General features: G+C 47.2%; 1 protein-coding gene across 1 annotated transcript; it reads left to right on the top strand.

Moving 5' to 3' along the window:
* Positions 1–182: 182 nt before the first annotated feature.
* Positions 183–12809, top strand: KRT79 (keratin 79; the record flags this gene model as incomplete). The annotated part of the gene is made up of 9 exons (XM_080659047.1): positions 183–659; positions 2949–3169; positions 4177–4237; positions 4361–4456; positions 10290–10454; positions 10640–10765; positions 11402–11622; positions 12298–12332; positions 12604–12809. 9 exons carry the CDS (start codon positions 183–185, stop codon positions 12807–12809), a joined length of 1608 nt encoding a protein of 535 aa, XP_080515173.1.
* Between the last annotated feature and the right edge of the window lie 4926 nt (positions 12810–17735).

Here is a 17735-nt window from a genome sequence, read left to right on the forward strand (position 1 = left end):
AAGGGGCTCTCCCGCCCCAGCCCACGGGGCCCCTCCCTCTCCTCCTGGGGCGATGGGGCAGGAGCATCTGTGGAGGTGAGGAGCCGGCCCAGTTGGGAAAAGATAAAAAGCGCATCAGTGGCCCAGCAGCTCACCACACTTCCTCCCAGCTCTCAGCCTGCGCTCTAGCCCCTCTGACAGCCATGAGGTCCTCAATGGCTCGGCGGACGTACACCACCAAAGGGGGCTTCAGCTCCAACTCTGCCAGCGGAGGGGGTGGGCCCAGGGCCCACACCAGCTTCAGCTCTGTCACCATGTCCCGGAGCAGTGGCAGTGGTGGTGGGGCCCGCTGTGGCCCTAGCACAGGAGGCTTTGGCAGCCGAAGCCTCTATAACTTGGGGGGCAGCAAGAGCATCTCTGTCAGTATGGCTGGAGGGGCCTCCTCAGGGCGGGCCCTAGGCGGCTTCGGCCATGGCAGTGGGGCCTTCATGAGCCTGGGCGCTGGAAGGCACACATTCGGGCCTGTTTGTCCTCCTGGTGGCATCCAGGAGGTCACTGTCAACCAGAGCCTGCTGACCCCACTCCATGTGGAGATCGACCCAGAGATCCAGCGGGTGCGCACTCAGGAGCGGGAGCAGATCAAGACCCTCAACAACAAGTTTGCCTCCTTCATCGACAAGGTGGGCCAAGGTGGAAGGAGGCAGGGAAGGTTCTGCAGTAGGGACAGGGCCTCTGAGAGGGGTCGGCTGGATGGAGGCTGCTGCAGCCCATGTGCATTTGGGTGGGGTCGATGGGATGACTTGTGGAGCTCTTCCAGCCTGAGCCTGGGATGTCCAGACCTGGAAGGCTGCAGACAATCTTCAGGTTTTTAATGTAATTGCTCAGGGGAATCTCGGGTCTACTCATGCAGCCTATTGGCCAAGCCCACCTGACGGCTGCGGCCTTTCCTGCGGTCATAGTTAATACTATTACACAGCAGCCTAAGCTCACAGTTACATAGCGGATTGTCCTCATTGCTCCTCTTAACAAGGTGGCCCTTACTACCTTTTGTCATTTGAGAGCTAGGAAATGGACTCAAGTGAAAATTACCCAAGAAGCCCCATCTGCTCCCTATTCTCTCAGTCTTGGTGGAGGCCTAAGGACAAAGATGTGGTCAGACACAATTTTGGGGGTGGGGAGGTTGTCCTAGGGCAGTGGTCGGCAAACTGCGGCTCGCGAGCCACATGCAGCTCTTTGGCCCCATGAGTGTGACTCTTCCACAAAATACCATGGCCTGGGCGATTCTATTTTGAAGAAGTGGCGATAGAAGAAGTTTAAGTTTAAAAAATTTGGCTCTCAAAAGAAATTTCAATCGTTGTACTGTTGATATTTGGCTCTGTTGACTAATGAGTTTGCCGACCACTGTCCTAGGGGAAGGCCCCCTTTTGCTTCTCTAAACTCCAGCACCTGGGGCATGGAGTTTGATCTGTCCCAGGCTGGAAGTGTCCTGACTCCCTCCCTGGCATCCAGGTGGACTGGGAGGCTCTTGTCCTGTTCGCTGGCATTTCCAGGTCTGTTTTGCTGGCCGTGTCTATCTCTACCCCGAGCCTACAGGACCATGATGGGGAAAATCCTGGTGGATGACTGTACCTGGGTTCAGTGATTTGTGGGTTCCCAAAGGACATTCATGTCTCTTTCTCATGCAATACCCAGTGTCCCATGAGGAACCACAGAAGGTAACATTGTGTCCATTTTTAAGAAGAGAAAACAGGTTTAGAGAGGTCATGTAATTTTCCCAGGATCATACAGGTACCTGGAGGCAGAGGTTGGCACTAAAAAGGCTCCTTACTGCTTATGGCAGGTGCACCTGCTGCGTGGTGCTCCTGGGCCACATGACTATGGGCCTGGGTGCTGTGGGGGTGGGACCTGGAGAGACTGGATAGCAGAGAGTGAAGCAAGCCATTCCACCCACCCTCTTCACCTTCCACCCTAGTGACTTTTGGTTCTTCTATGTGACTTTCCCAGAGGCTAAATAAGCAAAAACCCCTTTCAGGCTCTCAGAATCATGGTCTGAGAGCTGGGGGCCAAGAGGTTGTCTGTGTCTGGTGTCTGGGAACCCTAGCTCTGCAGAGAAACCCCCTGGGGCCTGTTAAACCCTTGCCATGAGCCCCCTTCTGAGTCTTTAGAGATAGAGCTGGGCACTGCTATTAAAAAAAAATTGTTTTTAAAGTCTCATTTACAGAAAAGTTGCAGGAAGAGTACAACATACTCTTTTATACTCTCAGCCAGATTCATCAATTAAATTTTTTTTTGTCACATTTGTTTTTCCTCTTTTTTAATGTGTATGTATATATAATCATAAATATATACATATATAGTTGTCTATATGTATACACACACACACATATATGCATTCATATTTTTTAAAATATTTTTTTATTGATTTCAGAGAGGAAGGGAGAGGGAGAGAGAGATAGAAACATCAATGATGAGTGAGAATCATCCATTGGCTGCCTCCTGCATGCCCCGCATTGGGGACCAAGCCCACAACCCTTCCATGTGCCCTTGACTGGAATTGAACCCAGGACCCTTCAGTCTGCAGGCTGACACTCTATCCACTGAGCCAAACGAGCTAGGGCGCATTCATATTTTTAACAGTTGATTTTGATGTAGAATTGGGTTAAAAAACATTGATTTAATCCAATTCATCCAGGACAAGTGAGGAAGGGAAACCCAGAGAGGAGTGACTTGACTGTCACTAAGTAGTAAATGACTGAGCTGGGGCTTGTGTGCTTATTAACTCTTTAGAGCCCTTGTCATCAGGACCATCTTTTCCAGCAAAGACCGCTCCCTCCGGAACTCCTCCCTTCAGCAAGGTGTAGGCCTGCACTGTCCTGGTTGTGGACGGATGGTGGTGAGGAGCCCCATTCTCAGTCCCTCCTGGGGAAAGGGGATGGTGCCAGCCCACCACTCTTCTTGCTCTGGCTCAGGTGCGTTTCCTGGAGCAGCAGAATAAGGTGTTGGAGACCAAGTGGGCGCTGCTACAGGAGCAGGGCCAGAACTTGGGCGTCACCAGGAACAACCTGGAGCCCCTATTTGAGGCCTACCTGGGCAGCCTGCGCAGGCAACTGGACAACCTCCAGGGCGAGCGGGGCAGGCTGGACTTAGAGTTGAGGAACATGCAGGATCTCGTCGAGGACTTCAAGAACAAGTGAGGAGGGCTGGGAAGGCTGGGCAATGTTGGGGGGGGGGGCACTTGGAAATCTCCGCAGAGAGAGCCATCTCATCTGCAGGGTCCTGGAGCCCATGTGGAAGATGCACAGTCAGAGCTGCTTCCCTCGGTGCTCAGCACCGGACCCATAGCCTCCTGGAGAATTGTCACACTTGTCAATAATTTTGAAAAGTCTTTATTATAAGGTGGGGAGAATAGTGTAATGAACTTATATGTTCTCATTACCCAGCTTTAATAATTATCAACAGCCAATCTTGCTTCATCTATATCCTTACTTACTTTCTTTCCTCCCTTATTGTCTTAAGCAAATGCCAGCCATCATGTAATTTAATTCACAAAAAATTTTTACCGGATATGTTCATATAGTTCATCTTCATAACTTGACTTAGCAAACATAAGCACAATGCCATAAACACACCTAAAACTTTTAAAACAGTAATTCCTCAATTTCATCAAATAGTCAATTTTGATTTTCCAATTGTTCCATTACAGTAATAGTATTTAAAAGTACAGTTTGTTTGAATCAAGATCCAAATAAGGCTCACATCTTATGAATGGTCAATATGTATATTTATAATTTTAAGGCATAATTTTTCATAATTTTTCCAACAACTTGACCTGAGTTGTTGGAAACCTTAAAGTCTCAGCAAAAGCAGTTGGAGAGAAGTTAGTTGTTTGAAATGCCATCCTGTTGACACATTGCCACCTGTCCCTATAAAGCCTCCTAAGTGCTCCGATACAAAGAGATGGCCTCTCTTAACTGGTGTAGTATTGCACAAATTCTGTGCCATTTCCTCAAAAGATGCAGGGAGAAATAAAGTCTGTATCCCAAGTTTCTTCACTGGTTGGCTGCATTGCAGAACTGCTTCCCAAAGGTGTTCTTGGCCAATAGGGGACCCATCAAGGCTTCCTTAAAGCCAAGCGGGTCCAGTACCTTAAAAGGTACATCATGGGTAAGCCTGGACTGAATCTTGTCTGTGTAACAGGTATGAAGATGAAATCAACAAGCGCACTGCTGCCGAGAACGAGTTTGTGGTGCTCAAGAAGGTGAGCAGGGTGACAGGGAGTGGGGGAGGGTGGTCCTTTAGCTGCCAGACTGCTAGGCTGACGCTGAGAGAGGCCTGAGCCTGGGGGCTGAGCCATCTGCCCTGCTCTCTCCCTCATCTCCAGGATGTGGATGCTGCGTACATGGGCCGGATGGATCTACACGGCAAAGTGGGCACCTTGACAGAGGAGCTCGACTTCCTGAATCATCTCTATGAAATGGTGAGGTGGCCAGTGGACAGGAATCATTACATACAGCACGGGGGATCCCTCCAGAGGACTGATCTGAATTCACCAGTGCCATTTAGTTGATAGAAGATAAACCTGGACCTTTGATTAATGCTAGCTTCCACTTATTAAGTGCTTAAATGGGCCAGGTATTGGGCTAAGCGCTCAACAACTCTATAAGTACTATTGTCTCCATTGTATAGTCAAGGACACTGAGGCTCAGAGCAACTTGCTCATGGTCACAGAGCTAGTTAGAGGCAGTGCTGGAGTTAAAATCTAGTTCTCTAACTTCAAACTCTGACTCTTGCTACTGTGTTATACTGTGCCCCCTTCTTTCCCAGTTTGTAATAGAGCAAGGGATGGAGGAGCAGAGATTGGCAGAGCTGAGATGGGGACTGACATTCCAGGTTGGAGCAGGAGATGAGGTGTGGGTGGTGAGGTTCCAGGAAACAAGGGCAATTTGAAGACTTGGGTGAGAGGGTTGAACTTAACATGAGTTGATTCTAGAATAATAGACTCTATGTAGGGACCTCAAGGTAAGCCTCCCACTCATTTTGAAGCACTTTCTCTAATTTCCCTGATGGGGATCATGTAGACTATACTTCTATATATATTTATTTTGGGCCAGGCCAGGCATTACCATTTCTGAACAACTTTATTAGAAAGCTGACTTGAATCTTCTTCCATGGCTTCTGCTCTTGATAGACCTCAATTCTGCCCCCTGAGCTGCACATATCCAGTTACCTTCCATGTGACATATGTTTTTCATATGACAACCCTTTAGAGGTCAGGATGATTAGGGGATTGAAATCTGTGGTATGTGCAGAAGTTTAGGAAACAAGGTTCTGAATCCAGAATTCAGGAAACAGAAGGGTGGGAGGGAGGCTACAGATACAGACTTCTTTTTATGCAACTAATATTGTACTAGCTTATGTGATATTTAAAAAACCACCTCACCATGTTTGTCCTGTAAAATCCTCCTGGATTTTTTTCCATATCAATGCTTTCAGGGGAGACAGGCATCCACTGTCCCCCAGCTTCCTGTATTTGGGAAGTTGAATTTTTGAAACTGAATGCAAGAGCTATTGATTCTCCCTTTTTCTTGTGAAATGTTATTGAGGTTTCATCTGATTGTTGCAGGTCATTGTGGGCACATTGAAACTGGATTCTCCTCTCCATGTATTGGAGATGCCCAACTGGATATATTAGTGATGCATCAGCTTTGGGTTATCTGCAGACTTGATAAACTTTCAGTTTAGTTATTTGATAATATTTCAGTGTAAATTATTGATAATCTCATTAAGGCAGACAGAGTGAGAATCCTAGTCCCATTGATGCAGGTCATTGTGGGTAGGTCATTGTGAGACAGAGTCCTAGTCCCAGGACTAGATCTTCAGTGGTGCCTTCCCACTAGGCTGGTCTCACACCACTAACCAGTAATTTGTGGTTTAAATGGCCGAACTACTTTAATTAATTAATTAATTTTTTGGCTCAGCTACTTTAAAATCTAGTTATCATGTCATCATTTGGCCCACATTTTTCTGTCTTATTTTTAAGAATGCCAGAATAAAAATGAATCTCCAAAGAGAGAGAAAAATGTGCCTTCTAAACACACACACACACACACACACACACACACACACACACACACACACACACAAATAGCTTGGTCAAACAATGTCCATGGCAGTCCTTTAGCAGCTTAGTAATACAACCCTGGAAAAAATCCATTCGGTTTGACTTTTCCTTAGGGAAGTATTGCTGGCTCCAAGCCTCTCACAAACATTTTATAATTTAGACTAGAAGTTCATAAGAGATAGATATCAAGTTTAATTTGGAGAAGTTAAAATTTCTCCCCTTTGAACATGAGATACTTGCTGTGTCTGGGGTTCTGGATTCTGGAAACTTTCCTGCTGTCCCTAGTTCTCCAGGATCACCTGGGGTGTTCATCCTTTTGGCAATCCCTATGGCCTCCTAGGATATGCTCCTCTAACCCCTGAGGTCCCCAACAAGGCCAAGGCTTCTCATATTCTCTATATTTGTCTTGGGTTTCCATTTCTTCTAAAGCAGTGGTTGCCAACTGGTGGTCCGTGGACCACTGGTGGTTCGTGAGGTCTGAAAGGTTAGTGACCGCTGTTCTAAAGCATTCTGCAATGTCCAATTTTTTTAAAATAAATCTTTATTCAGATTATTACAATTGTTTCTCCTTTTTCTCCACATAGCTCCCCTCCACCCGGTTCCCACCCCACCTTCTGCCCTTACCTCCCCCACACTGTCCTCATCCATGGGTGTATGATTTTTGTCCAGTCTCTTCCTGAACCCCCCATACCGCTTTCCCCCTGAGAATTATCAGTCCACTCCCTTTCTATGCCGCTGATTCTATTATATTCACCAGATTATTCTGTTCCTCAGGTTTTTAATTCACTTGATTTTTAGGTTCACTTGTTGATAGATATGTATTTGTTGTTCATAATTTTTGTCTTTACTTTTTTTTTCTTCCTCTTCTTTAAGAATACCTTTCAGCATTTCATATAATACTGGTTTGGTGGTGATGAACTCCTTTAGCTTTTTCTTATCTGTGAAGCTCTTTATCTGCCCTTCAATTCTGAATGATAGCTTTGCTGGGTAGAGTAATCTTGGTTGTAGGTTCTTGCTATTCATCACATTGAAAATTTCTTGCCACTCCCGTCTGGCTGCATAGTTTCTGTTGAGAAATCAGCTGACTATCCTATGGGTGCTCCCTTGTAGGTAATTAACTGTTTTTCTCTTGCTGCTTTTAATATTCTCTCTTTGTCTTTTGCTCTTGGCATTTTAATTATGATGTGTCTTGGTGTGGTCCTCTTTGGATTCCTTTTGTTTGGGGTTCTGTGTGCTTCCTGGACTTGTAAGTCTATTTCTTTCACCAGGTGGGGGAAGTTTTCAGTCATTATTTCTTCAAATAGGTTTTCAGTATCTTGCTCTCTCTCTTCTTCTGGCACCCCCATAATTCTGATGTTGGTACGCTTGAAGTTGTCCCAGAGTCTTATTACACTATCTTCAACTTTTTGGATTTTTTTTTCTTTTTGCTTTTTTGGTTGAGTGTTTTTTTGCTTCTTTGTTTTTCAAATCTTTGACTTGATTCTTGCCTTCCTCTAGTCTGTTTTTGGGTCTCGGTATAATATTTTTTATTTCAGTCAGTGTATGTTTAATTTCTAGTTGGTCCTTTTTCATATCTTCGAGGGTCTCGTTATATTTATCGGCCTTTTCTAGGATATTCTTGAAAAGCCTTATAACCGTGGTTTTGAATTCTATATTCAGTCGTTTGTTTTCCTCCATTTCTTTCGTTTGTGATCTGTTTCTTTGACGCTGCATTTTCACTGCTTCCCTGAGTTGGTAGGGTAGATTCGTGTGCTAGGTTTCCTACATGGCCCAGTGGGTCGGCCTCCCCAGTTAACCTGAGGTGGACACTCTTGGTGCACCCCTTTGTGGACTGTGTGTACAGCCTTGTTGTAGTTAAGGCTTGATTGTTGTTGGTATCACTGGGAGGAATTGACCTCCAGGCCAGTTGGCTGTAAGGGTCAGCTGTGTCTATGCTGGGAGAAGTTCGGTGCTGGAGACAGCCTTATAGGATTAGACTTGCCAAATTGCAATAGCCTCTGTGCTCAGCTTGGATGAGGTGGAGTCTCAGGGCGGAGCAGACAGTCTTGGCTTCCCGTCAGCCTTGCCCTTGCGTGCACTTGCGCGCCTTCAGACCTCCGCCTTCCCCGGCTCCCGAGTCCCCGCCCGAGAGTCCAGACTCCCCCCACAAGAGTGTGGGTCCCCAGGGGCTTGCCTGGAACTGGGGTTCAGTGCCGTCAGAACTGGGGCTCAGTGCAGTCAGGAGCCTCTGACTCCCTTCCACTAGGGAAAGCCTGTGGCAACCTCCGCAGCCTTTGGGTGCACTGGCACGCGCGCGCCTTCAGACCTCTGCCTTCCCCGGCTCCCGAGTCTCCGCCCGAGAGCCCAGACTCCCCCCGGAAGAGCGTGGGTCCCCAGGGGCTCTCCCGGAACTGGGGTTCAGTGCAGTCAGAACTGGGGTTCAGTGCGGTCGGGGGCTTCCTTCTCCCTTCCGCCAGAGGAAGTCAGCCAGGCTCTCAGCCGCCCTTCCTCTCTGCGTGCACAAAGACCCTTTGCCGTACCTCCAATTCTCTGTGAGCTTTTCTCTTTCCTTCTAGTTGTAGAATTTTCACTCAGCCAGCTTTCCTGTGGTTCTGGATGGTGTCCGTTCTGTCTTTTAGTTGTAGTTTTGAAATTGTTGTGCGAGGCAGCAGTTTAGGTGCTTACCTATGCCGCCATCTTGGTTTCTCTGCTCTGTCCAATTTGATGACTGTTCCCCCCCCCTACCCCCGATGGAAAAAAAAAACAAATGACATGGCTGTTAAGTTGTTGGCTTTGTCTGGGTCTTTTGCCTCTCTTGTTCTCTCCTAGAGCTTATCTAACAGCCCCTGTTCACTGGCTTTAGCATTTCCCTGGCTCATTTTTGGCTGTGGTTTTCTCTGTTCAACATCTCTATGTGACCAGTCTGGATGGAACTTGTTGGGGAATGTTCTGTGCCATCATGCTGATTTCTTAGGTGCCTCCCAGTTCTTCCTTACTGGGATCATTGATGGACATTCATTGTTTGGGGCTTCCTCATTTCCTCTCTTAGGTTCTTATCTCTTTCAGATCAATGGTTCCCACCCCTCTCTTCTTTGAATGTGTAGCAATTGGCTTCCCTACTCTCTAAGGCACATGTCTGGCATACCCAGCGTTCCCTCCTTTGCTATTTCTTGTCTATCTGACACATATTTACTGAGTACCTTCCACAGGACAATAGAGGGACAAAGTCACTGTCTTTGATGGGCCTGGATTATCATGTGATGAGTCATCACAGTGATAGGGACAAGGTGCATGGAACAAGCTGTGGCTGACCCTTCCTGGGGGACTAGAGGAGCTTCACAGCAAATGGCATTTGAGTTGGATTTTAAAGGAAGGGTGAGACTTTCAAAGGAGGAACAGAAAGAGCTGCCAGCCAGGGCCCCAGCCTGTGCAGTGACATGGGGGCACCAAAGAGCATGGTGTGTCTGGAGAGCAGCAGGTGGGTTGGGCATTGAGTGTGTTGGAGAATAAGGTGAAGAGGTGGACAGGAAAGGTGAACTGGGGACCAAGCCAGTGTCACTTCCTGTCAAAGTTCCTCATTGTCTATCTGCACCTCCTTTTGGGGGTGGGGGTTGGGTAAGAATGAAGGCCAGACCAGTCATTCCCTTTTTGCCTCGTGGGCAAATCAACCGTGATTGCCACTGTGGCACTTGGTAATGGATATTATAGTCTGTTTTTCACAGCCAGATCTTAGGGAAATCTGGAGGTCCAACCACCAATTCCTGGCATGTCTTACCGGGCAGGAAAGGAGCCTCATGACCTCCCTCTGGCCTGGGGGCATTCCTGTGGGTTCCAGGCCCTGCTCCAGTGCCATCACTTTGGCCTCATCTTACTCTCCACCCACTCTTTCCTTCAGGGTCCCTGGTGTCTAAGAAGGCACATGCCTTTTAATCCATAAGGCTCTTTCCCCTCTACTTGCATTGGCCCCATTTCTTTGGAAAGCCTGAACTTTTTGTCCCATGGTTCTAACAAGACCTCCCTCATTCACTCATGGAAACCTACAAATTCACAAAGAGAGATGTTGTTTACTAAAATTAGAGTTCCATTTCAAAGCTAGAGAGACTGAGGCCATTCTTGCAGTTGTAGCCTGGCCTGATGCCACCTGGACCCCTGTCTTTCATCCTTTGGCTGTTTTCTGGGGGCCTGGTGGCAGCTAATATTGTTTCTGCAGGAACTGAGCCAAGTGCAGACCAATGTTTCTGACACCAATGTCATCCTCTCCATGGACAATAACCGTAAACTTGACCTGGACAGCATCATCGCTGAGGTGAAGGCCCAGTATGAGCTGATTGCCCAGAGGAGCAGGGCTGAGGCTGAGGCCTGGTACCAGACTCAGGTGAGGAGAATGGCTGCCTTAAGTATGTGAGCTGGGACTGGACCTTCCTCCACTGGGAGAGGCCTGGGCCACTGGGCTCCTTGTAGGCCTGGGGTCAGACAACTCCAGCTATGGGAGTGGGCCAGTGGTTACCCATGTGGGACTGGAGCTATCTGACAGCTCACTGCCACTTTTTTGGCTTTTAGTATGAGGAGTTGCAGGTGACGGCTGGGAAGCATGGGGACAATCTCCGAAACACCAAGAATGAAATTGCTGAACTCACCCGCACTGTCCAGAGGCTGCAGAGTGAGGCAGATGCAGCCAAGAAGCAGGTAAACCTCTGATTGGAGGCCTGAGGGCCTGGCTCAGGTGTTGGTGGAGGTGGAGGGGCCTTCTTCCTGTCATTCTGAGGTATGACATCTGCTCTTCTCCTCGTGGACAGGGCACAAATGCAGGACCATCAAGATCAACACACTCCTTTTATGAGAGAGGAAACTGAGGCCTAGAGGCAGAAAGGGATTATCCAAGGTCACAGCATATTAGTGGTAGAGCAGGTGGGATGACCTCCTCCCAGGAGATTGACCCCATCTCCAGGAGATCAGAGCAGAGAGGCTCAGGGTTCAAGGGTCCAGATCATAACTGCTGAGTCCATCTAGGGTATGGCTGAAAAGTTTGGGCTCATCCCTAGGTCAGAGTGAAGCATCTGGTTATTGGTGAAGTTGTATTATTTATTTTATCTCTTTTGGGGCACTAGGCTGAGCTGCAGCAAGAGGGACTTTCCCACTGGTGTTAACATGATCCTACTTGTGTAATAGCATCTCCTCTTTCAGATGAATACTTCTGATTTCCTTCTTTTCAAGTTGGTTGTGGTGGGAGCAGGTGGGGGATGGGAATGCCTGGCTTAAGAGCAGAGAGATGGGTATGATAACCTTGAAAGATGTTCTCAACACCTCTCATTCCCCGGGCAGTGCCAGCAACTGCAGACTGCCATCGTGGACGCAGAGCAGCGTGGGGGTTTGGCATTAAAGGATGCTCAGAAGAAGCTTGGGGACCTGGACTCGGCCCTGCTTCAGGCCAAGGAAGACCTGGCCCGGCTGCTGCGTGACTACCAGGCCCTCATGAATGTCAAGCTGGCCCTGGACGTGGAGATCGCCACCTACCGCAAGCTGCTGGAGAGCGAGGAGAGCAGGTGGTGACCCCTCCTGCCTGATTCTGAGAGCTTCCTAGCCCTACCCTGTGACGGGGGGCAGAGAGGGAGGGGTTAGGGGGCTGTGTAGTTGGCTCTGGTGGGGGGCAGATTGATAAGGGAGGAACCAGAGAGCTCCCAACTCATCTCCTGAGGGAGACACTCCACTTGTGTTTGCTGCCTCTGCTGCACATCCCCTTGGTTGGCACAGCCCTCAGTAATCCTTATGGTGGTTGGTAGGCTAAGAGGAGTGAGGTTTCTTCTTCCAACACTAGATTCTATCATCAGTGGAAGCTTTGAAAAAGATCCATCATCTCTGTCTTCGGGGAAGGCCTGAGATGTAGAGTCAGTCACTTTAGCCAGAAACTGGGCAGCTCTGTTTGGGCTTTGTCTTCCCACCCTCAGAGCAGGGGTGCTGACCCTGGCCTGCATGGGGAGGGGCGGGAGGGCGGAGGCGTGGTCTGCTGGGCTCTGCTTCTCTGCTGTACTGGCTTTAGCACCTGCAGAAGGGCCCCAGGTCCAGATGGCCACACGCACACTTTTCTCATGTCTCCTGGTTTTGGTTCCCGAGAGTTGTCCACCTGAATCGAACCACTGTAAAGGCAGATGGAGGGAGAGGGCTTTTGCTCAGGCTTCTGGAAATGCTGACCCTTTTCCTGGCCTTTCTGTTTCCCCCAGGATGTCTGGAGAATGTCCCAGTGCTGTCAGCATTTGTGAGTATTTTGCTGCCCCGCCCCAGGCCGGCCCCTGTCCTCTGCTCAGTCCACTCAATCTGTCCTTGGCCAAAAGCACACATCCCCTCCATTTGAGCCCCTGGAGACAAGTTCAATGGGTCCCCAGAAAATGAACTTCCTGCCCCAGCTCTCCATCCATTTCCTATGGCTTCACTGCCTGATTTTGTTCCTGCCCCTCACTGATTTCTGAAAGTCCCTGGCCCTCTCTCAGCATGGCTGCCCTTCCTCATCCAAATCCTTTGCTTTTCAGCGGTGACTGGCAACTCTACCACTATGTGCGGAGGTGGTGCAGCCGGCTTTGGAGGTGGCATCTCCCTGGGCGGGAGTGGAGGTGCCAGCAAGGGTGGTTTCAGCACCAATGTGGGCTACGGCACCATCAAGGGAGGACCCGTTTCTGGGGGCACCTCCATCCTGCGGAAGACCACCACAGTCAAGACATCCAGCAGGAGGTATTAGCTGCTGAACCTTGGAAGCTGGGCCCTGTAGTCCTCTCCCCACTCCACTCGCCCACCTCTGCTGCTCTCCCCACCTGCTTCCTTAGGAGCGGGAACAGCCCAAGGACCACAGATTCAGTGTATTTGCATGTCACACTCCGCATGTGATCTGCGTTTTGGGAAGGGCTCAACTCTACCCAGGTTTCTCCTTTGTTCTGTGAAGGGATAGGAGGGGAGGTTAAGGCCACCAGCTTGAGTGATGTGTTTGGGTGATTTGGGGTGACCATTTGACCACTGAGAGGAGACTGAATTTCCCAGGCCATCTTGCTTTCCACACCTCTGCTCATCTGGTCTGAGCTTAGGGCAGGCTAGGGGAGGAGGAAGGGAAGCCAGGAGTGGTCCCCAAATACCCTTCAACCTCCCCAGTCTCCCACCAGACCCACCCACTCCCTGAATCTACCCACAGCCCCCTTCACTGTCTGTGCCTGTGATGTATCTCAATAAATGGCAACTGCAGCTAGCTGACTGTCTGTGGCTCCAGTCTGTCCTGTCTGGGGAGTGGAAATTGTCAATTGACTAACTCCACAATGGTTGAGGCAGCAACAACCACATGCTCACTATGCCCCAGTCATCATTCTGAAAGCACACCAGCGCAATGCTATCAGCACTCTTGGCCTTGGCTCATTCTCTCTCCCTTGTAGAGCTCATAGAAGGCTGGAGGGAATATGTAAGTTGCTCAAGGCAGGACCCAGGTACTGAGCAGCAGCTTATCACCCAGCCCCTCCCCTGATGCTATTGAGCCCTCCACTAACTATGTGGGGCAGGTAGCATGATTGTTTAGTGGAGAGATCTTGGGCTTCAGAACTAGATAGACTTGGGTTTAAAATCTCAGCTCTGCCACTTACTAGCAGTGTGACCTTGGGTTAGTTACTTAACCTCTCTGAGTGCCAGTTTCCTCCTTTGTAAAAGCAGGTGTGATGAGAACATGTATAAAGCCTCTGGCTTATGAGGACCTCAACAAGAATTGCTTCCCTTTGCTTTCCTTCTCCCTGGATTCTGGTTTCCCAGCTCATCATCTTGGAGTCAGATGATTTCTCTCTCAGCCTTTTCATCCAGTCATCAATAAAAATTCACATTTTTCTGTCAACAGCAGAATACACATTCTTCTCAATGATACATGAAACATTTTCTAGGATAGATCATATGTTAGGCCACAAAACAAGTCTTAGCAAATTTAAGAAGATTGAAATCATACTGCATATCTATGCTGACCATAATAGTACAAAATTAGAAATCAATAATAGGAGGGAAACTGGAAAGTTCATGAATGCATGGAAACTAAGCAACACTCTCTTGAACAACCAATGCATCAGAAAAGAAATTAAGAGGAAAATAAGAGTTTCTTGAGACAAATGGAAACACACACATCAAAACCTATGAGATGCAGAGAAACCAAGATGGCGGCATAGGTAAGCACCTAAACTGCTGCCTCGCACAACAATTTCAAAACTACAACTAAAAGACAGAACGGACATCATTCAGAACCACAGGAAGGCTGGCTGAGTGGAAATTCTACAACTAGAAGGAAAGAGGAAAGCTCACGGAAAATCAGAGGAGCGGCAAAGGGCTGAGGTACGGAGACGTGTGTAGAGAGGAAGGGCAACTGAGTGCCAGGCTGACTTTCTCTGGTGGGAGGGGGAAGGAGGCCCCGACTGCACTGAACCCCAGTTCCGACTGCACTGAAACCCAGTTCCGGGTGAAACTCCGTGGACCCAGGCTCATACAGGGGGAGTCTGGACTGTCAGGTAGAGAGAAAGGCACACGGACACTCGGAGACCTGGGGGAGCCATGGCAGGTCTGGAGGTGCGCACGCGCGTGCACGCGCGCGCACGTGCGTGCTCACAGAGAAGACTGAATGCAGAGGTTGCCACAGGCATTCCTTAGCGGAAGGGATTTGGAAGCTCCTGACTGCACTGAACTCTAGTTCTGACTGCACTGAACCCCAGATCCAGGCGAGCCCCTGGGGACCCACGCTCTTACAGGGGGAATCTGGACTGTCAGGCAGAAACTCATGGGAGTCGTGGAAGGCAGAGGTCTGGAGGCATGCGCGCAAGGGCAGGACTGATGGGTAGCCAAGACTATCTGCTCTGCCCTGAGACTCCACCCCATCAAAGCTGAGCACAGAGGCTTTTGCAATTTGGCAAGTCTAATCCTATAAGGCTGTCTCCAGCACCGAACTTCTCCCAGCATAGACACAGCTGATCCTCACAGCCAACTGATCTGGAAGTCTATTCCTCCCAGTGATACCAACAACAATCAAGCCTTAACTACAACAAGGCTGTACACACAGTCCACAAAGGGGTGCACCAAGAGTGTCCACCTCAGGTAACTGGGGAGGCTGACCCACTGGGCCATATAGGACACCTAGCACACAAAGCTACCCTACCAACTCAGGGAAGCAGTGAAAATGTGGAGGCAAAGAAACAGATCACAAATGCAAGAAATGGAGGAAAACAAATGACTGGATATAGAATTCAAAACCACGGTTATAAGGCTTTTCAAGAATATCCTAGAAAAGGCCGATAAATTTAGCGAGACCCTCAAGGATATGAAAAAGGACCAACTAGAAATTAAACACACACTGACTGAAATAAAAAATATTATATAGAGACCCAACAGCAGACTAGAGGAACGCAAGAATCAAGTCAAAGATTTGAAATACAAAGAAGCAAAAGCACTCAACCGGAAAAGCAAAAAGAAAAAAGAATCCAAAAAGTTGAGGATAGTGTAAGAAGCCTCTGGGACAACTTCAAGCGTACCAACATCAGAATTATGGGGGTGCCAAAAGAAGAGAGAGAGCAAGATACTGAAAACTTCCCCTACCTGGTGAAAGAAATAGAATTACAAGTCCAGGAAGTGCACAGAACCCCAAACAAAAGGAATCCAAAGAGGACCACACCAAGACACATCATAATTAAAATGCCAAGAGCAAAAGACAAAGAGAGAATATTAAAAGCAGCAAGAGAAAAACAGTTAATTACCTACAAGGGAGCACCCATACGATTGTCAGCTGATTTCTCAACAGAAACTATGCAGGCCAGACGGGAGTGGCAAGAAATATTCAAAGTGATGAAAAGCAAGAACCTACAACCAAGATTACTCTACCCAGCAAAGTTATCATTCAGAATGGAAGGTCAGATAAAGAGCTTCACAGATAAGAAAAAGCTAAAGGAGTTCATCACCACCAAACCAGTATTATATGAAATGCTGAAAGGTATTCTTTAAGAAGAGGAAGAAGAAAAAAGTAAACATAAAAATTATGAACAACAAATACATATCTATCAACAAGTGAACCTAAAAATCAAGTGAATTAAAAATCTGAGGAACAAAATAAACTGGTGAATATAATAGAATTAGGGGCATAGAAAGGGAGTGGACTGATAATTCTCAGGGGGAAAAGGTATGGGGAATGCAGGAAGAGACTGGACAAAAAATCATACACCTATGGATGAGGACAGTGGGGAGGAATTAAGGGCAGAGGGTGGGGTGGGAACCGGGTGGAGCGGAGCTATGGGTGGGGGGGGGGGTGAAAGGAGAAACAATTGTAATAATCTGAACAATAAAGATTTATTAAAGTAAAAAAAAGAATATAGATTATCTCCACTTAAAATGCTCTCTTCCTTCACTACCTCCCTTGTCTAGTTCTCTCTTCAAACTCGGTCAAGCATTATTCACTCAAAACACTCTTCCTTGATATAGCTGCCATCATGCCTCCTTAACACCTTACACCAACCTCTATCATAATAAATTATATTGTTGATTTATTTCTTAATTAGTCTATAAATTCCAGGAGAGCAGGACCCTGGTTTTATTTTTTCTAAATATGAATCCCTAGCACATAGTGTGATGGCTGGCATACAGTAAGCACACAAAAAATAAGAATTTGCTGAATGGGTTAAAAAAAAAAACAGCCGAAACCGGTTTGGCTCAGTGGATAGAGCGTCGGCCTGCGGACTGAAAGGTCCCTGGTTCGATTCCGGTCAGGGGCATGTACCTTGGTTGCAGGCACATCCTCAGTGGGAGGTGTGCAGGAGGCAGCTGATCGATGTTTCTCTCTCATCGATGTTTCTAGCTCTCTATCCCTCTCCCTTCCTCCCTGTGAAATATCAATAAAATATATATATATATAAAAAAACAACCTATGAGATGCAAAAAAAAAAAGCAATTCTAAGAGGAAAGTTTCGAGTTATAAACACATGCATCAAGAAAATAGAAAGATCGCAAATAAACAACCTAACTTTACACCTCAAGGGACTACAAAAAGAATAAACTAAGCCAAAATTTAGCAGAAGGAAAGAAATAATAAAGATTAGAACAGAAATAAATTAAATAGAGAATAGAAAAACAATAGAAAAGATTAACAAAACTAAGAGTTGGTTCTTTGAAAAGAATAAAAATTGACAACATTTAGCTAGATTAACCAAGAAAAAAAGAAAGAGGCCCAAATCAATAATATTATAAGGAAAAGAGGAGCCCTTACCACTGATACCACAGAAATACAAAGGAGCATAAGAGGCTACTATGAACAGCTGTGTGCCAACAAACTGGACAACCTAGAAGAAATAGATAAATTCCTAGAAATACACAACCTACCAAGGTTTAATCAGGAAGAAATAGAAAATCTGAACAGACCTATTATTAAGAAGGAGATTGAATCAGTAATAAAAAATCTACCAACAAAGAAAAACTACAGGCCAGTATTCTGATGAGTATAGAGGCAAAAATTCTCAAGAAAATACTAGCAAACCAAATTCAGCAACATGTTAAAAGGATCATACACCAAGATCAAGTGGGATTTCCCTCTGAGATGCAAGGTTGATTCAACAAACACAAATCAATAAATATGATACATCATATTAATAAAATGAAAGATAAAGATCATCATAAT

The sequence above is a fragment of the Plecotus auritus genome, assembly GCF_963455305.1.
Source record: "Plecotus auritus genome assembly, chromosome: 3".
Taxonomy (NCBI): Eukaryota; Metazoa; Chordata; class Mammalia; order Chiroptera; family Vespertilionidae; genus Plecotus; species Plecotus auritus.